At 44.2% G+C, this 18,030-nt stretch overlaps 1 protein-coding gene across 1 annotated transcript in view; it reads left to right on the plus strand.

Annotated features, from left to right (window-relative positions):
* VWCE (von Willebrand factor C and EGF domains) overlaps positions 1 to 18,030 on the plus strand; it is a 584,388-nt gene that overhangs the window by 330,542 nt on the left and 235,816 nt on the right. Inside the window, exon 7 of the mRNA XM_078681086.1 lies at positions 3,041 to 3,166. Coding sequence (XP_078537212.1) covers positions 3,041 to 3,166 — 126 coding nt within the window. The remainder of the gene's footprint in view (positions 1 to 3,040; positions 3,167 to 18,030) is intronic.

The raw sequence follows: 18,030 nt of genomic DNA on the forward strand, positions 1-18,030 counted from the left end.
TAGGAAACCTTTTAGGCACCACACCTGCAGCTCCCATTGATATGCCTGTTGTCTTGCAACCCACAAATAAGGTAAAAGGTCACCGATTTGAGCGTCTTAAGTTGGAACGTAGCAGGTCTACAGTCAAGGCTTGGTGATCAGGATTGGCTGCGTTTAATATCGGACCGAGATGTAGTTCTGTTTTTTTTCTAATTTAGACTGCCAGCAAGGCTCAGATGGGGTTATTGGGATTCTCTTGGGTGGCGATTTTAATGCAAAACTTATAGATATGTCACAGGGTGTAGGTATATTCAACCCAGGTCCCGCTTCCCGCAGGGGTGCAGAGCTGGCTACGCTCCTGAGTCTGCACAATCTTGTTAACGTTATGGATGCTGCAGGTGTAATACATGCTATTAACCGCCAAGCACCTACATTCAGAGGAAGGGGTTGTTCCACAACCATAGATTTTAATTTTATTCCCCCCCCCCCTCTTGTGGATCGCCTAATGGCCGCAGAGGTTATTGCCCCGAGCCATGGGGAACACAACCCACTTAAAATAGTCTTGAGACTGGTGCCCCGCCCTGTGTTTTCTAATGAATGTGGGGCCAGGAATGTAATACCTTCAACTGGTAATTTAAGATTAATATGGAGGGGTTTTGATAGTGGCAAATTGTTTCAGTCACTAGTGAAGGATAATATGCACCTTATTAATTCCTGGCTATCATTTTATGAACCACATCAAGGGCAGTCCAGGATTTTACAAAACGTTGTCTGGCAATTAACTCCCTTGTCAAAACCTAACCCCTGGGCAAAAAATGACCCATGATGGTTCGATCACGAGTGTTCCGAGGCTAACAGGAACCTGCATAGGGCTTTATCATCAAACCCACTGCAGACTTGAAAACGGCTAGGTAGAGGTATAATACAGCGATTGCTAATCGGAAAGGATTACTTTCAAATGACCGCTGGGAAGCCTTATCTAAGGCTACCTCCATAAAATAGGGCAACATATTCTGGTCTGCCGTGAGGGATCTGCAGTCTATGGGGCAGTTATTAACCCCTATTAGCTGTATCATCTCGAGTGAGTCCTGGAAAAGCCACTTCTCAAAAATCTATGCAACTCTCCCACAAGGGTCAGACCAGTATGAACTTGGCCCACTGTCTAGCATACAAATAACCCTGTCTGAGGTGGAAGAAGCTATCCACCAGAGCCTTGCGAATAAGGCCCCGGGCCAGGATGGGTTACCTATATATTTGATCAAGTGGAAACTAGAGTCTGGGCATGGCTTCTTCTGAATGGTTTCAATAACTTAATGTATGCTCCGATACCAAGCACCTGGGCCATGAGTATTATCGTTCCAATTGTTAAAAAGGGGGACCGGTCAGAACTTATTAACTACAGCCCTATCTCCCTGATCGATAACACCCTAAAAATATAGGGCAGAGTTTTTTATAATTAGATTTTAGAGTGGTCATTTTAGAGCCCTGTCAGCTGGGTTTCCGTAGTAAGGTTGGCACAAATGAACAGTGCTTAAATCTTAACTTGGTCATTGGAAAATATACCATTGCGCGATCCTCCCCAGTCTATTTGGCCTTTATGGATTTATCTTCTGCTTTTGACCTTGTTAATAGGTCAAAGCTTTGGTCCATCCATTTGGCATAGGGACTGGATGAGCCTTTGGTACATATTCTGGCGCATCTCCATAAAGATCTTCAGGCCCAGGTAAGGATTGGCAGTGGTGGTGAGGTCTCTGGAGCCATTAGGGTAGGAAGGGGTGTCAGACAGGGATGTGTTCTGGCACCCCTCCTTTATATTATTTACATTAATGCATTGAACACATTGTTGAAATCCACGTCCCCAGAAGTTCCCAAAATCAATGGGAAGACACTTCTGGTACTATTATATGCAGATGATGCGGTCCTCATAGGCCGCTCTCCGAACTCTCTGCGCATCTTAGTTCAGAACTTTGTCAACTATATGGGCAGCCTAGATCTATGCGTCAATTTAAAAAAAATCTTTTATAATGCCCTTCGGCCCCGGAAAGCACCAGCTCAGTTCTATTACTGCGGGTAGGCAAACACTGACAAGCACTAGTATCTTTCCCTATCTATCCCTATCCCTATGGTCTTTGCTGCGAACAGCTCATGAGCCACTCGGAAGGAGATTTTTATTCCATCTAAGAGCAGTTACTGTTAAATTTGTGTTATGTTTTCCCCTTGGCTACCACCCTAATCTTGATTATGCACCCTGCCTATGTGATGGTGTGAGTGGACAAACTACTTTACATTTTTTGTTTATTTGTAAATAATATTTAAAATATACCAAGTGGTTTTTAACTCCATTTTTTACAAAGCAGAGGCCTATTAGTCTGAACTAGGCCAATTTGTGGTTACTCTGGCCGACGAATAGTTGGTCTTCCGCACTAGTACTTATTTGAAAATCGCCACCCGAGCACGTAAAATGATGTCCAACCCCTGAGCTCTTATGTCTATGTATCACTATTTTATTAAATTGATGTATGAACTGTTGTCTTACATAACCATAAACTGTTTATCATTAATTCATTTTATTATCACTGTTTCCGCCAAGCACCTATTAAATAATTTGTCATGCTGCTGTGCTTTTATGGATACCAAGTAATCCGAATAAAGTTTTTGGGTTCTGAATCTAGTGAAAACATGTACATATATTAACCTACATCCTCGCCCATGAATGCACTTTATGGACTTAGTCATTGATGCTATGCCCAGTGCCTTACCTCTTCCTTAATGATATTGTATAGGATAGGACACGTAGTGTTAAATATAGAATACTTACCTATGGAAATAACTTATTGTAACATACAGCCCAATAAAATAATAGTATATCAAAGATCACAGAAAAATCTACATTTACAGACATTAATATGATTTTATCAAGTAGTGGTGACTGATAGCTGAACACTGATGTTAATCTATAAACAAGCAATCATGGTCAGCCAGGAGGATGAATTTGAAACTGAAAACTGTTTAAATCATAATACTAGGCGCTCCTTGTCATTGATGCCTTTTCCAATTACAGCTCCCAGTGCCTGCGGGGAATACGGCTGCACTCTGACCTGTAACCACGGTGGCTGTGAGCAAATATCTCGAGTCTGTCCTCTCGGATACACTATGAGGGAGATGGAGAATGGTGTCACCTGTATAGGTAAGACATCCAATTCATGTCATGCATCAGCATGTGCCTTTTTTTTGTTTTTTTGTTGCCCTCATTTAGCCTAAATAAGTGAGCAATCTTTAAGCAAACCGAGGTTTATTTAAGGGTCCCTGTATGATGATACCTTCAAGTCACAGGGCCCCCCGGGGATCCAACGAAACCAGTTGCCAAGATTCTGGTGGTGATTAGTGATACATATAGGGGGTAGAAACCTTTCACCACCACAAGATAAAAACACTGGCTCCACTCTCACTTATTTATTAATCATTGGACTTTTGAATGTAGCAAGACAAATAACAAAACAAGTATTATCAAACCTTGGTCTTCCAATCAACCCAATTCCTCCATATTTAACATCTTTTCTTTGCTGAACTATGAATAGGCCTAACCGTAGCCACCAAATCTAATACTCCTGGTGAATGTGGTAGAATCCATTTTAGGCAAATTTCCCACCTAGCTAGAAGGACCAGCAAAAATAATAAAGAAGCCTGTGAGTTAGACAAATTATAACTAATACCCTCCTCTTGTAGAACCCCAAATATAACCAAACTTAAGCTTACCTTAATCTCTCGCCCCAGAATCTCTGAGACAGTATTACCTATGTCTTGCCAGAAGTCCTGGATAGAAGGACACTGCCAAAACATATGCAGATCATCCGAATCATCAGACTCGCACTTCAGACAAACCTTTCGATGGGCACCTCCCAATTTAGCCAGTTTCTTTGGTGACCAGTATGCCCTATGGAGTGTGAACAAATGGTTCCTCTTGAGATAGGCAGCTTTAACCACATTCCAAAGAGTGTGCATTGATATTTGCCATAGGTGTGTTACCTTGGTGGATGACAGGTCTCTTCCCCAGGACTCTTCCATAGGTACTAAAAGGGGTTCACTCTTAATTAGAAGCCAGAGGGAGTTCATACTCTACACTAACCCATTCTTCTTTATCCAAATGTGAGGCCCAGCTAGACAATTGATAACATTTATATCTTGCAAGTCTTTGGTTTGTGAGATTATACAACATGTCCCACGAGAGGAGTTTATTCCCTTGAAGCAGTTGATCCCATTTCATAATACCTTCCTCCTGTAATACAGTGGATAGGGTGTCTTTTTAGCTGACTGGCGTACCTGGGTAGTTCCAAATGGGGGCCCCTGCACTATAATAAGAGATCTTCAGGATCTTCCTGAATTGAAATCAAACTTCACAGGCCGAAATTAGAACCTTTAGTCAATTTTTAAAAAAAATATGCGTGTCCATACTTAAAAAGAACTCTGTCGCCCCCGTGTGGGATGTTTTTAGACATGGCTAGCAGCATAGGAGGAAAACAAGAAGAGTTGAAGAGGAGAGGTCTTACGTTTTTTAATTGAAAGGCAAGACAGTAAATACCCCCCTCCACCTTTGAACATCTCAACTTCCGCCAAGCAATCCTCACCCTCCTATTTGCCCAGAGAAAACTATTTATTGACCCTTGTTCTTTTTTCAAAGCAGACTGATCAAAAGATAAGGGGATCGTCTTAAAGATTAAGGTAAACTTTGGCAAAATTGACATCTTAATTAAGTTAGAGCAGCCCAAAATAAATAAAGCGAGGCTATTCCAAATTTAAAAGCAAAACTATTTCTTTCTTCTTAAGGTCTAAATTTACTAGGGTCTTCTTAGTTATATCATGAGTGATTTGGATGCCTATATAGTGGATTTGCTGTTTTGTTGTAACTGAGCTTACAGGTGTGTTCCAAGTCATAATCCCAGTTTTTTTAGAACTAATTAGATAACCTGAAATCCTTCCAAAATTCGTCAATAGTTTCTCCAGACAGGGTAAGATAGCAGGAGACTCGCTAGAGAAGATCATCAAGACATCTGCATATAAGGTGACTTTGTTTTTTCTCCCAACCCTCCCATCTAAAAGGTGTAAATCTGTTGCTAGACCTAATACTACAAGCCAAGGGTTCTATGTATACATTGAATAATAAAGGGGATAGCGGACATCCCTGCCTCATTCCTCGTTCCAGCTTAATTGATTTGGAGAGATTGCCGTTGTAAAAAAGTCTGGCTATGGGCGTATTGTAGATATTTTTAATTGCTTGAATAAAATATTCGCCCAACCCAAACCGTCGAGTCTTATATGTTAAAAAAAGGCCAATTCACTCGATCAAAAGCTTTCAACGCATCGAAGGAAAAATCGAGAGGGAACAATTATGGGCAGTGGCTATATCAATCCCCCCAGTTAGGTCATGTGTTAACTTGTGAAGCTGGAGACCCCTAGTGAATCCCTTTTGGTCCAGATGGACCAAAGAACTCATTACCAAATTCAACCTCCCTGCTAAAATTTGTGCAAAGATTTTATAGTCGCAATTTAGTAGGGAAATAGGTCGATATGACTTGCAGTTCTTTGCTTTTTTATTTGGTTTAAGAATCAAAGAAACTGCTGTCTCATCCCATGGCTTGGGGATTGGGTTATTTTCGGAGAAAATACTATCAAACAGAGTCACAAGAACTAGAGCGATCTCTTCAGCCAACGCCACATAGAATTAATTCGGGATAGCGTCCGTTCCCGCAGCACTGCCCTTTTTTAAATGTTTCAACACAGTCTTCAGTTCTGCTAAATCTATATTTTGATTCAATAGACTAGTTTGACATTCTATTAGACGAGGGAGCGGTATATCCTCAATATAAATCTTAATTTGCAGCTCTGAGACCATTAGATCTTCTGTATATAGATCCTGAAAAAACACCTCTAATGCCTTTTCTATTTTCAGATTATCTGAAGAGGTCTCTCCTGATTCTAGTGTTATCCCTTTAATTAGATTCTTAGTTGGATTTACCTGGGACTTCCAAGCAAGGAGTTTCCGACATCCCTCCCCACACTCATAATTAGCTAATTTACTGACCTCCCATTTTTTTCTAATTATATCGTCCAGGTGGTCTTTTAATAAGTACTTCTTATCCATTAATCTCTGCCTGGCTCCCCTTCTAAATACTCTTCCTGACGGGATTCAGTCTCAGCGCTTGCTCTAAGAATATCTTTCTCCAATTTCCGAACAAACTTTCTAGTCTCCTTATGTTTCCTAGCCACCAAATTTATCATCACCCCTCTAATAAATGCTTTATATGCATCCCAGATAGTTTCTATTGAGGCAGAATTTAAATTAATGTCAAAGAAAGTTTGTGTTTCCTCCTTCAACTGTGTGATTATTAAGGGATCGAGGAGTAGCGTTCTATCAAAAGAGCATCTCCTTGTAGATTTACCTTTGAGCAATTGGAGGACTAATGCAACAGCAGAATGATCCGAGAGATGTTCCGGGACATGCCTAATTGATGAACTGTGTTTCAGCAATCTTAAATCAATCAGGAAGAAGTCAGTACGGAAAGAATGTCCGTACTTTTTGTTATGGAATTTGTAATCTAACGATGCACCCAGGCCATTATTGTTTTCTCTCCAATTATCTATCAAACCTAGGTCCCTCTTAAACACCTTTATAAACAAACTCATTTTTGAAGATACTACTTTCCCCCTGCTAGACTTATCTAGGACTGGGTTCAACAGTATATTCAAATCTCCCCCCAATATTATAGTATAATTAGATTGAATCAAGTGAGTATAAATTGTATTTAAAGGGATTTCATTGTCTGTATTAGGCCCGTAATAACCAACTATAGTATAGCACTCCTTTTAGATTTTAACATCACAGTTGACCCAACGCCTTTTAGCGTCCACCTTATCCTCACCTAACGTTACTCTAGCTGTCTGTTTAAAAATAAGAGCTACACCTTTAGTACAACAAGATTGTGTTGTGTGACAGGAACATTCGATCAATCTCTGTTTATCACAGATTGATTCCCAATCCTCACATGTCAGGTGAGTTTCTTGAAGGATAATAATTTCAAACTCAGATTGATGCAGCTATTGGAAGATTCTCCTCTGCCTGGTTAAAACTCTTAAGCCATTAACATTCCAGGTTAAAGTTCAATTGCGGTTGAAGAAAGAGTGGCAATAAAATGCGATGATTACAAATCCGTCCACCTTTATCTGTGCAGTCTTGTCTATTTGTCAAATGAGGACTTTTTTTTTCTTTTTTCCCTAACTTGCTCCCCACCCAGTGAAAAGAACGGTAGAAAAATAGCTTCCTCAAGCTGTGAATGGGAACCCTCCCTAACATTAACCTGGGCTTAATGATAAACCACCAAGTTGAGTTCCCTCCCCTCCCCTCCAGGTAACATATATGTTACAGTATATTACAATGCAAAAATCAGCTACGTCTCAAGCCTTAATCTATATATATAAAAACGAGTGTATGTCTGTCTGTCTGTCTGTTTGTCCTTTATGCATTACTACACCATTCATCCGATCGCCATGAAACTTTGGGAAGTTGTTGAGTACACTCCAGCAAAGGTTTCTGGCATTGCATTTTTTAAAATATCGCCCCCCCAGGGCCCTCATAATCTTTCGAATACTGATGTACGCACCGTTTATGCATTACTACACCATTCATCCGATCGCCATGAAACTTTGGGAAGTTGTTGAGTACACTCCCGCGAAGGTTTCTGGGATAAAAATTTTTTAAATATCGGCCCCCCAGGGCCCTCATAATCTTTAGAATACTGATGTACGCACCAGACGGAAAAACAACAAATCGTGTATCCACAAGCACTCGAACAAATACATAGAATTAAAACACCATTCATCCGATCGCCATGAAACTTTGGGAAGTTGTTGAGTACACTCACGCGAAGGTTTCTGGCATAATTGTTTTTTAAATATCAGCCCCCCAGGGCCCTCATATTCTTTCGAATACTGATGTACGCACAAGACGGAAAAACAAAAAATCGTGTATCCACAAGCACTCTAATAAATAAATAGAATTAAAACAGCATTCATCCGATCGCCAGGAAACTTTGGGAAGTTGTTAAGTACACTCCCGCGAAGGTTTCTGGCATAATTTTTTTTAAATATCGGCCCCCAAGGGCCCTCATATCAATGTTCCCTCTAATTATTTTCGTCTGTGTGCAGCAGTGGAGGGTCTCTGTGCGCAGCAGCCATGGCTAAGTGCGCCAGGAACCAGACTGTGCGTGTTTGCAGCGCCAAATATCACTCCAAATTTTTGCTTAAAAATCTGAGAAAGATGGTGCATTTCCACACATACAGTGCCACGATAAGGGTCTTAAGGCAGGGCAGCTGTGCGCTTTACAAGTATACAACATTTAACATTTAACATTTATTCACCCCCATGACATGAATTGGTTACACATGCAAGTACATTTCAGGTTTACAAAAGCACAAGACTCCAACGGTGGTGCCATCATAGGATTTTGCTAATGATTCTTAACTGGAGCACTGTTCATTGGGTGGGTAAATGTTGAGGGCCTACACAAGACTACATATACACAGTAAGTTGTGGAATGGAATCTTTCTCCTGTAGCCTGCAGCGTTCATCTTCATTTGGCAATTTCAACTATTGTCAAATACTGCGGGATACAGTGCTTAATTTGTAAAACAATAAGTGCCGGGGCTCAAAGCTTAGCTCAGAAGATGTGCATTGTTTTCTGTGTGTGGCCCTGGATGAAAGTTTGTCGAGGAAAAATATGTAATGGTCCTCAGGTTGCAATAATGATGGAATCTGCAAAGGTTCAGTGGACTCTGGTGCCCCAGAGTTGTCTCTTAGAAGGTCTGGAAAGAGAGCTATCCCACCTGCTTACGTAGGGGAGTATTTAAGATAGATATACTCTTTACATATTAAGAAACATGCAACACGAAACCTTTTTCGCATTTATCTTTTCCTATATATATATAAAAAGGCTGTTTTGCCGAAACGCGAGGGCGTCTGTCTTGTCTGCTAAATCAATAAAGCAACCTGGATGAATTGACCCTACGAGTGCGGATATTTCTTTTGAAATTAAGGAATTGGAGCTTAATATATATATATATATATATATATATATATAGTTGTATTATAAGTTGTGTTGAGGTTAAAGTTATTAAGGGAGGTGGGTGGTCGGCATTTTATATGCTTATGTCTGTTTAAATCTGCTGAGTGAAGGTAACCATAGATATGGAATGAGGCTATGTCATCTAGAATGCCTGGAGGGTTGTGATAACTCAAACAAGGGATACTGAACATATTATAACAATTCTATCAGTTTCCACATGCATGTCTTCCTTGCAGAACTGATCAAGAGGAATACTGCCCGAAGATAATACCCATCTGATTAAAGTCTTTTTACTATTTGGATCCTATGCTCTGATCTCTTCCCCATACTATTCAATGTTTATAGAGTTCCTCTTGCACCCTGTCACAGACCATAGCTCTTAATAGGTCAAGTAACTTTATACATCTGCAGTAATGCCCTGATACACAGAACTTCTGTTCACGTGCACAGCTTTTTGGGAACAGTGTTCACGGGTCCAAAAACGTATACGCCACCTGCGGATCTTAGACTGGTGCTGATATGTAATGAAAGAAGTTGAAAATAGTGTTTGCAGGTGCAGTGGCGTCACCAGGGTTGGTGTCACCCAGTGCGGTAGCTCATGGTGTCACCCACTCACGACTTACCCCATGGACCTCCTCCGAGTCCACCAGTGTGAGAGAGTTTGGAGCTTTATTGCTCTCATAAATCAGAAGGCGGGCTCCCGCGCTGAGCACCTTTCAATAAACGGCTGATGGAAGGGACGCTCCTGTATAATTATTAACAGCTTTTCATATCGCGGCCTACTCGGCGGTGACACTTCTCTCTGTTCCTAGCAAAGGGCCGCCTCTGCGCAGGCCCACGCCACCTGAAGTCCCCCGAGGCCTCCAGTCACCAGGAGTGGCGCTGCCTTTGTGTTAATTGCTGGGCCCGTTTGGCCGGCTGAATGCTAATAGCACCGGGAGAGAAGGGACAGGTGTGCAGAGCGCCAGTCCAGGGACAGCTTTATGTGACATGCACAGTTTCAATTTGTGCCCTTCCTTTCAGCTGCCGAAGTACAGAAACATAGCACCCAAGAATTAATAAACGCTCTTTGGGAATGGAAGATTAAATAAAACACGTGCAATATAAACAGAAGCTAAATCAAAGATTTGGATTACATCCATTGGTCAGAAATTGAGCAGTGCTTTTGACTGTAAAATTAGGGACATGATTATTAGGCCCAAAGGTGACACCAGTTGCAATGCTAACTTTTAATTACAACCTGGTCTGAGACCCGAAGGGACCACCCACTTAAACCATTGATTTAGCAGTCTTGGGGCTTGTTTACAAGCCCCTTGTGCCATTGGTACATCGCTTTTTCCCATATTAAAATTGGTGCGGCGCAAGGGGCTTGTAAATAGGCCCTATTGGAGTCTTGCTCCCACCAAAATCACCGGAGTTATATTTATGACACTCCACAAAGAGGCCAAAGATTGAATGAACATACATACAGCCTGTTCTAAATACACACCTGCTCAAGTATGTTGACCCCAACTGCGCCCTGAGCACTATCTACAATACTAGTTTGTGCTTCCGATACATTCCCTTTCACAGGCGCCAAAATCAGGGCCCGAGCTAAATCAGTTTGCTCGTAGAATGCACTGACAAAAGACTCGCCCTTTAAACTATACACTCAACCCTGTCATTGATTACAAAGATGCAATGTTTTAGGAACAGCTAGTGTTTATTTAGTCCTGCTGCTTAGTAAAACCATTGCATCTTGAAGGCTAATAAATATACAGTCTGTACTTTAGCATTAGATAACTACACGTAAAGCACTGTAGTGCATAATACTGCATGCCGAATTTGAAAACAAACCCAATGTCACGATATTTATAGAACCGCGTGAGCGTCGGTGTCTACCTTGATGCAGAGTGGGGTGAGAGACTGCGACTTTACATTTTATCGAGAATCGCTGCTCAGGCTCTACAGCAGGAACTCTGTTGTTGGAGAGCTCATCGGAATGTGTTTTCTCGCAGACGATCTCAGTTTCATGCTCCAACTTGTCAGTTGTCACCTGTGCGCTGGAAGTTGTTCTCTCCGAGTTACCCACCGCGGCTGCCCACACAGCGCCACCTCCGCAAGAGTCATGTTTTTCGAAAGGAAACGTCGACTTTTCCCACCATCTGTTAGGCTGGCTCGAACCACTGAGTTCCTGTCTCACAACAGGTTGCAGCGTCAGTAGGGCTCCCTGTAACTTTGGAGGCACGCACTTACTTTGAGGATGCCAGTGGCAATTCGAAAGGTCTGTCTCGTGGCCGCAACTACTCCCACAGCAAATGCCGTCCTGGAACCATGAGGCACAGCAGGTGCCAGTCGGGTCCGACCCCAGCTCCGGCCCGCCGCTTATGACTGACGTGAGGTCACATCCCCCCACCACGGCGCCACAGAGCCTGCAACGCAACAACTCTGCTGAAGGCAGGCCCCGCCCGAGTCTCCAGGTTTAGAGGACATATTGTAAGATTATAGCACGGCATGGCACCGAGAGATTTTTAACTGTTATTGAGCCTGCGCTGGCAAGTGAAGTCTGCCGGCCCGGGCGCACTCACAGGTATCAGATGTGCCAGAAAAACTTTCGCGTCACGCCCTATGGTGATACTTGGTAGCCTGCATGGTGTCACCCCATGTGAGGGTGTCACCAGGTGCGGTCCGCACCCCCCTAGTGACGCCCCTGTGTAGGTGTCACAAAGTTGTTGCAGAAAATTCCTGATCTGAACAGGAAGGGAACGGACAGAGTTGTGTTTGTGAAACAGCTACCTGCTATAAATGGATGCTCCTTTCTTCATTTGAGGAAGGACTGGAAGACGGAAACAAACACTGAAAGTTTCCGTTCCTATTCTGATGAATATTAGGATCAAAACTGTCCTGACAAGTATTGATTCCCCAGTAAACGAAATCCTCTGTACAGGAAACATAAACCGTATTTTGGATACTTCGATAGTGCAGAGATGCCTAAAGGTTTGTAGGGCCTGGAAAAGCTGCATACGTTGAAACCGGGTGGTAAGACGAGGTGTTGTTCATGACAACGCTTTCTTGGATCACCAGGCATTCAGGGTTTATCTCAAAGTGAAACTTTCCGTTATATTACATAGCAAATGGATACCCAGCGGGGTGATTAGTGCGCTCTACAAATACTTATTGATAGTTTTTGCGGGAGGTCTTTCACGACGCATGACCCCTGGTCGAATGCCATTGTCTTGTTAGGCTCGTAGATGTGAACTGGTGAAGCGTTCCTTTGTTCAGGGAGACAAAAGACATTGCCATAGATATGGTCTGTGGTCCAACATTTTAAAATTTAAAGGTAGCTGGTTGCTACTCCTTTTGTTTCCACGCTTGCAACCTTGCCTGGTCGCTTCTCATGCACTAGCAATCAGTGTGACTCTTTCGGTAGATTGACAGTTCATAATCTGGACCAAATATTCTGATTGAAAACGGTCTTGCTGCACAGTCTTGTGGAACCTGCAGTTTTGTGACGAGCTTTCCCAATTTTCACTCGTGTAAAGCACTGCAGTAATCAAAATGAGTGCAAATAGCACTTTGCCTCTGAACATGTAAATCGCTTTCAGATAGGAAGGGGAACATCTCGCAAAGATATTTTAGGATGAAACTTCCAGAAAAATCCCTGTCTTCGCTCGAGCATCAAAATCAAGGCAGTGAACAAGAATAGTTCCTAGACCTCCTATAGTTTTGGCACATTATGATGTGAAATCAGAGCGCAGGTGCGGCTTTGCTTTGACAGAGTAAGTGCTCTGGTGATTAAGTCTGATCTGTAGTGAAACACACTCTTCGTGCAATCTGATTATGCATCTTGAAACGGTTATACAGCTCATTCAATGCAGTGCAGAAAACTGTGGAAGTAACGCTAGATTGTCTTTGCTGTGAGTTTACCAACTGGTTCTCTTAATTTTTCAATAAGTAAAAATGTGTTTGTTGCTGAGAGTCAAAGCACGAAACAAAACTATAGCTACGCTCTGTTTACCTGTTTGAACTTTAACTTTCACACTGTAGTCCTCTGTCTCGTTCACACCGTCATTGCAATTCTGTTCCTCCTGCCTTTTCTTGTTCACAGGGTCGCATTATCACAGAGAAACTGCCGAAATGCTCCCCGGTGTCCGTCTCTGCTCCCCGGTGTCCGTCTCTGCTCCCTGGTGTCTGTCCCTGCTCCCTGGTGTCCGTCCCTGCTCCCTGGTGCATGTCCCTGCTCCCTGCTCCCTGTCCCTGGTGTCCGTCCCTGCTCCCTGGTGTTCGTCCCTGCTCCCTGGTGTCTGTCCCTGCTCCCTGGTGTCTGTCTCTGCTCCCTGGTGTCTGTCTCTGGTGTCTGTCCCTGCTCCCTGGTGTCTGTCTCTGGTGCCTGTCCCTGCTCCCTGGTGTCAGTCCCTGGTGCCAGTCCCTGCTCCCTGGTGCCTGTCCCTGGTGTCCGTCCCTGCTCCCTGGTGCCTGGCCCTGGTGCCTGTACCTGCTCCCTGGTGTCTGTCCCTGCTCCCTGGTGTCTGTCCCTCCTCCACGGTGTCTGTCCTTGGTGTCTGTCCCTGCTCCCCAGTGTCCGTCCCTGGTGTCTCTCCCTGCTCCCTGGTGCCTGTTCTTCGTGCTCCCTGGTGCCTGTCCCTGCTCCCTGGTGTCTGTTTCTGCTCCCTGGTGTCTGTCCCTCCTCCACGGTGTCAGTCCCTGGTGTCTGTCACTGCTCCCCGGTGTCCGTCCCTGCTCCCCGGTGTCCGTCCCTGGTGTCTGTCCCTGCTCCTTGGTGTGTCCCTGCTCCCTGGTGTCTGTCCCTGCTGTCTGTTCCTTCTCCCTGGTGTACGTCCCTGCTCCCTGGTGTCCGTCCCTGCTCCCTGGTGTCCGTCCCTGCTCCCTGGTGTCTGTCCCTGCTCCCTGGTGTCTGTCCCTGGTGTCTATTCCTGTTCCCTGGTGCCTGTCCCTGCTCCCTGGTGCCTGTCCCTGCTCCCCGGTGTCTGTCCCTGCTCCCCGGTGTCTGTCCCTGCTCCCCGGTGTCCGTCCCTGCTCCCCGGTGTCCATCCCTGCTCCTTGGTGTCCGTCCCTGCACCCTGGTGTCTGTCCCTGCTCCCTGGTGCCTGTTCTTCGTGCTCCCTGGTGCCTGTCCCTGCTCCCTGGTGTCTGTTTCTGCTCCCTGGTGTCTGTCCCTCCTCCACGGTGTCAGTCCCTGGTGTCTGTCACTGCTCCCCGGTGTCCGTCCCTGCTCCCCGGTGTCCGTCCCTGGTGTCTGTCCCTGCTCCTTGGTGTGTCCCTGCTCCCTGGTGTCTGTCCCTGGTGTCTGTTCCTTCTCCCTGGTGTACGTCCCTGCTCCCTGGTGTCCGTCCCTGCTCCCTGGTGTCCGTCCCTGCTCCCTGGTGTCTGTCCCTGCTCCCTGGTGTCTGTCCCTGGTGTCTATTCCTGTTCCCTGGTGCCTGTCCCTGCTCCCTGGTGCCTGTCCCTGCTCCCCAGTGTCTGTCCCTGCTCCCCGGTGTCTGTCCCTGCTCCCCGGTGTCCGTCCCTGCTCCCTGGTGTCTGTGCCTGGTCCCTGGTGTCCGTCCCTGCTCCCCGTCCCTGCTCCCTGGTGTCTGTCCCTGCTCACTGGTGTCTGTCCCTGCCCCCTGGTGCCTGTCCCTGGTCCCCGCCCCTGCTCCCTGGTGTCTGTCCCTGCTCCCTGGTGTCTGTGCCTGCTCCCTGGTGTCCATCCCTGCTCCCCGTCCCTGCTCCCTGGTGTCTGTCCCTGTTCCCTGGTGTCTGTCACTGCTCCCTAGTGCTTGTCCCTGGTGTCTGTCCCTGCTCCCTGGTGTCTGTCCCTGCTCCCTGGTGTCTGTCCCTGCTCCACGGTGTCTGTCCCTGCTCCCTGATGGATGTCCCTACTCCCTGGTGTCTGTCCCTGCTCCCTGGTGACTGTCCCTGCTCCCTGATGTCTGTCGCTGCTCCCTGGTGTCTGTCCCTGCTCCACGGTGTCTGTCCCTGCTCCCTGGTGTCTGTCCCTGCTCCCTGGTGTCTGTCCCTGCTCCACGGTGTCTGTCCCTGCTGCCCAGTGTCTGTCCCTGGCTTTAGTTCTGTTGTTAACTGAGGCCTTTCCATTTTTACTAAAATTCAATATATGTATGTATATATGTATATATATATATATATATATATATACTATTTTTATAAGGACTTTCAACCTGCTCTCTTCACAATGGCCCGTTATGTTTGTCATTCGCATTTTATTCCGCACACTACAGTATAAAACATGGATCAATCTGGGTCAGCCCGTTTTAACGATTTCAAAAATATTTTTGAAGGCCCAGGTGCTTCTCCAGCAATAACTTTTTGCAAAATCTTGTTACTTTTTCTGTCCGTGTGAGCTACATTCCGTCATCTGTGTTATGTCTATACTAATGGTCTTGATTATCGTTCGTCTCTCCCTTACAGGAGAGCTGGAGGAAGGCAACACAAAGGATCACAAACAACCCCTCAGTAGTGCACAATTAAGAAAAAAAAGCAAAGTCTTAAAACGACGTGTGCTTTAGCACACGCTGTGTTTGACACTCTGCATTCCTTTTCTTACAGTGCTCAGCTGCGGGGCTGATTGTGAACCTTTAGTATTCATGTTAATTGCACTGCAATTAACACGAATACTAATTCAAAGGACCTACAATCAGCCCCGCAGCTGTGCCCTGTAAAAATCTTCATCTCCCGCAACGAGGAAATGGCACTTTTTCGCGCCGCTCAAATTTTAAAAGCAGTGGCGCGAACGGTGTTGCAGGAGTGCGCGCTAAATTCAGCACACTGCACGCTTAGGGTGACTTCTGTGCGGGCGCGCTCACCCGCACAGCTTGTTGGGAACAGTGCTCATAATCTTTCGAATACTGATGTACGCACCAGATGGAAAAAAAAATTGTGTATCCACAAGCACTCGAATAAATAAATAGAATTAAAACAGCATTCATCCGATTGCAAGGAAACTTTGGGAAGTTGTTGAGTACACTCCCGCAAAGGTTTCTGGCATAAACATTTTTTAAATATCAGCCCCGCAGGGCCCTCATAATCTTTCAAATACTGATGTATGCACCAGACGGAAAAACAAAAAATCGTGTATCCACAAGCACTCGAATAAATAAATAGAATTAAAACAACACTTTGAAATGTTTTCCATATTAAAATGAATAAGTTTCAATAAAAATAACACAATGTAAATTGAATGTTATCATAACAAGTTTCCTTCAATTTCCTTTCTTCGGAGATCGCAGCAATGCACGACGGGTAAGCTAGTTTGTTCTATAAAATTTCCCACCTCCTTCGGGTCTCTAAAGTTAGTCATTTTATTGTTCCACATTACTTTAAAAAAAGTAGGAAATCTAAATTGCGCTGAAGCCCCCCTAAAGATCTAAGAATCGGTATGAATTTCCCCAATTTCCATTGCCTATCTTGGGTAATTCTAGACAGGTCTGACCTTTTCGGAAGGACCATGCACCCTTGGTATAAGAGCCAGCTTTCAGTGCCTTAGATAAAATCCGCTCTTTCAGAAAGAATGTTTTAAAGTTCACCAAAATTCTTCTAGGTGTTGTTCTATTGGTATTTTTTGGATCTCTATGGATTCTCTGAATATCTGCCTCCTAGTCTAGGGAGTCAATGGAGGGGATAAACTCTTTTAGCAGCCCTAAAAAGAAACTTTTAATATTGTCACCCTCCAGACCTCAGGGACATTAAGCACCTTTATGTTGTTACGTCTGCTGTTATTTTCTAAGGCTTCAATTGTATTCATCAAAGATTTTACACTGCTTTTTTAACGATAGACTTTCGGAGCGATTTTCTCTACTTCCTTATTTAAAGCCTCTACAGATGCCTCTATCAAGCAAATCCTCTCCGTTATAACGGAGACTTTCACCTCCAATGCCTCAGAAGTATCTTGGATTTTTGCCGCATTATTTTCCGAAATTTACTCCTAATCTTCGATGTAAGATTCCCTAGCATCTTCATCAATTCCGATTGATCAACACTTTGCGACTCAAGAGGATTAACCAATCTATGTTCAGAAGATGACTGCTTAGAGGTCTGAGAAACATCCTCAGGGCCAGCAACCTGATTTTCAGGTTCTACACTTAGGACTTGAAATGTATTTGACGTTGAAAAATTCAAATCAGTTTCCTGTACAGTCACCATACTTTCAACTTCTTCTTAGGATCATTGATTTTCTTGGTGAGAGGTGTGACATGGAGTAGTGATTGACTTTGTAGATGAGGTATATTTGCCTGACGAGTTTGTTGATCTAGAGGTAACACCTTGAAGAAGAATCTGAGAGAAGGGGTTATTTTCAATTGAGTGGTCTCTTTCCGCAGCCGTATAGGTATAGGTGGTGGTATAGAAGAGGAATGAGATAGATCAGAGACAAGAGAAGGCTTCTTACACGTTTTTTGTGAATGACAGACCTGCCATTTAATGACTGTTTTGAAAGGCTCATTAGGTTGAGCATTCGAGACCTTGTGTATATACTTTAGTATATACTTATATGTGTATGTACTGTGTGGGCTCTGGAGATCAGCCCTAGGACTTGTCTGCTTCCGCTTAGGAATTATTTTTTCTGTTCAACTGCCTCTATTTAACTTTCTTGATAGAAAATGACCAGCAGAGGTCAGTAAACTATTAGAATCACTTTAGCATTCTCTAGATTCCAGTCCATAGTAATTGTCTTCCACGAGCACCCTTAGACAATAATATGTTTTTCAAATCTTGTATTTTCAGTGACATGACCAACAAAGGCCTTGATTTTATATTAAAAACAGAGCTTTGGGCTATACCATTTCCCACTGAAAGGCAATATTTTTCTCCTTGTGTTCCCATACCTGGTGTGTAACGCAGTTTGGTGCTTAATTTCCCTCAAAGTTACAGAACAGTAGATGTTTCAGCACCCAGGCTAATGTGCTGCATAACTAAATGCATATAAGGTCCCAAAGGCGAG

Source organism: Lissotriton helveticus, chromosome 3_1 (genome assembly GCF_964261635.1).
Source record: "Lissotriton helveticus chromosome 3_1, aLisHel1.1, whole genome shotgun sequence".
NCBI lineage: Eukaryota > Metazoa > Chordata > Amphibia > Caudata > Salamandridae > Lissotriton > Lissotriton helveticus.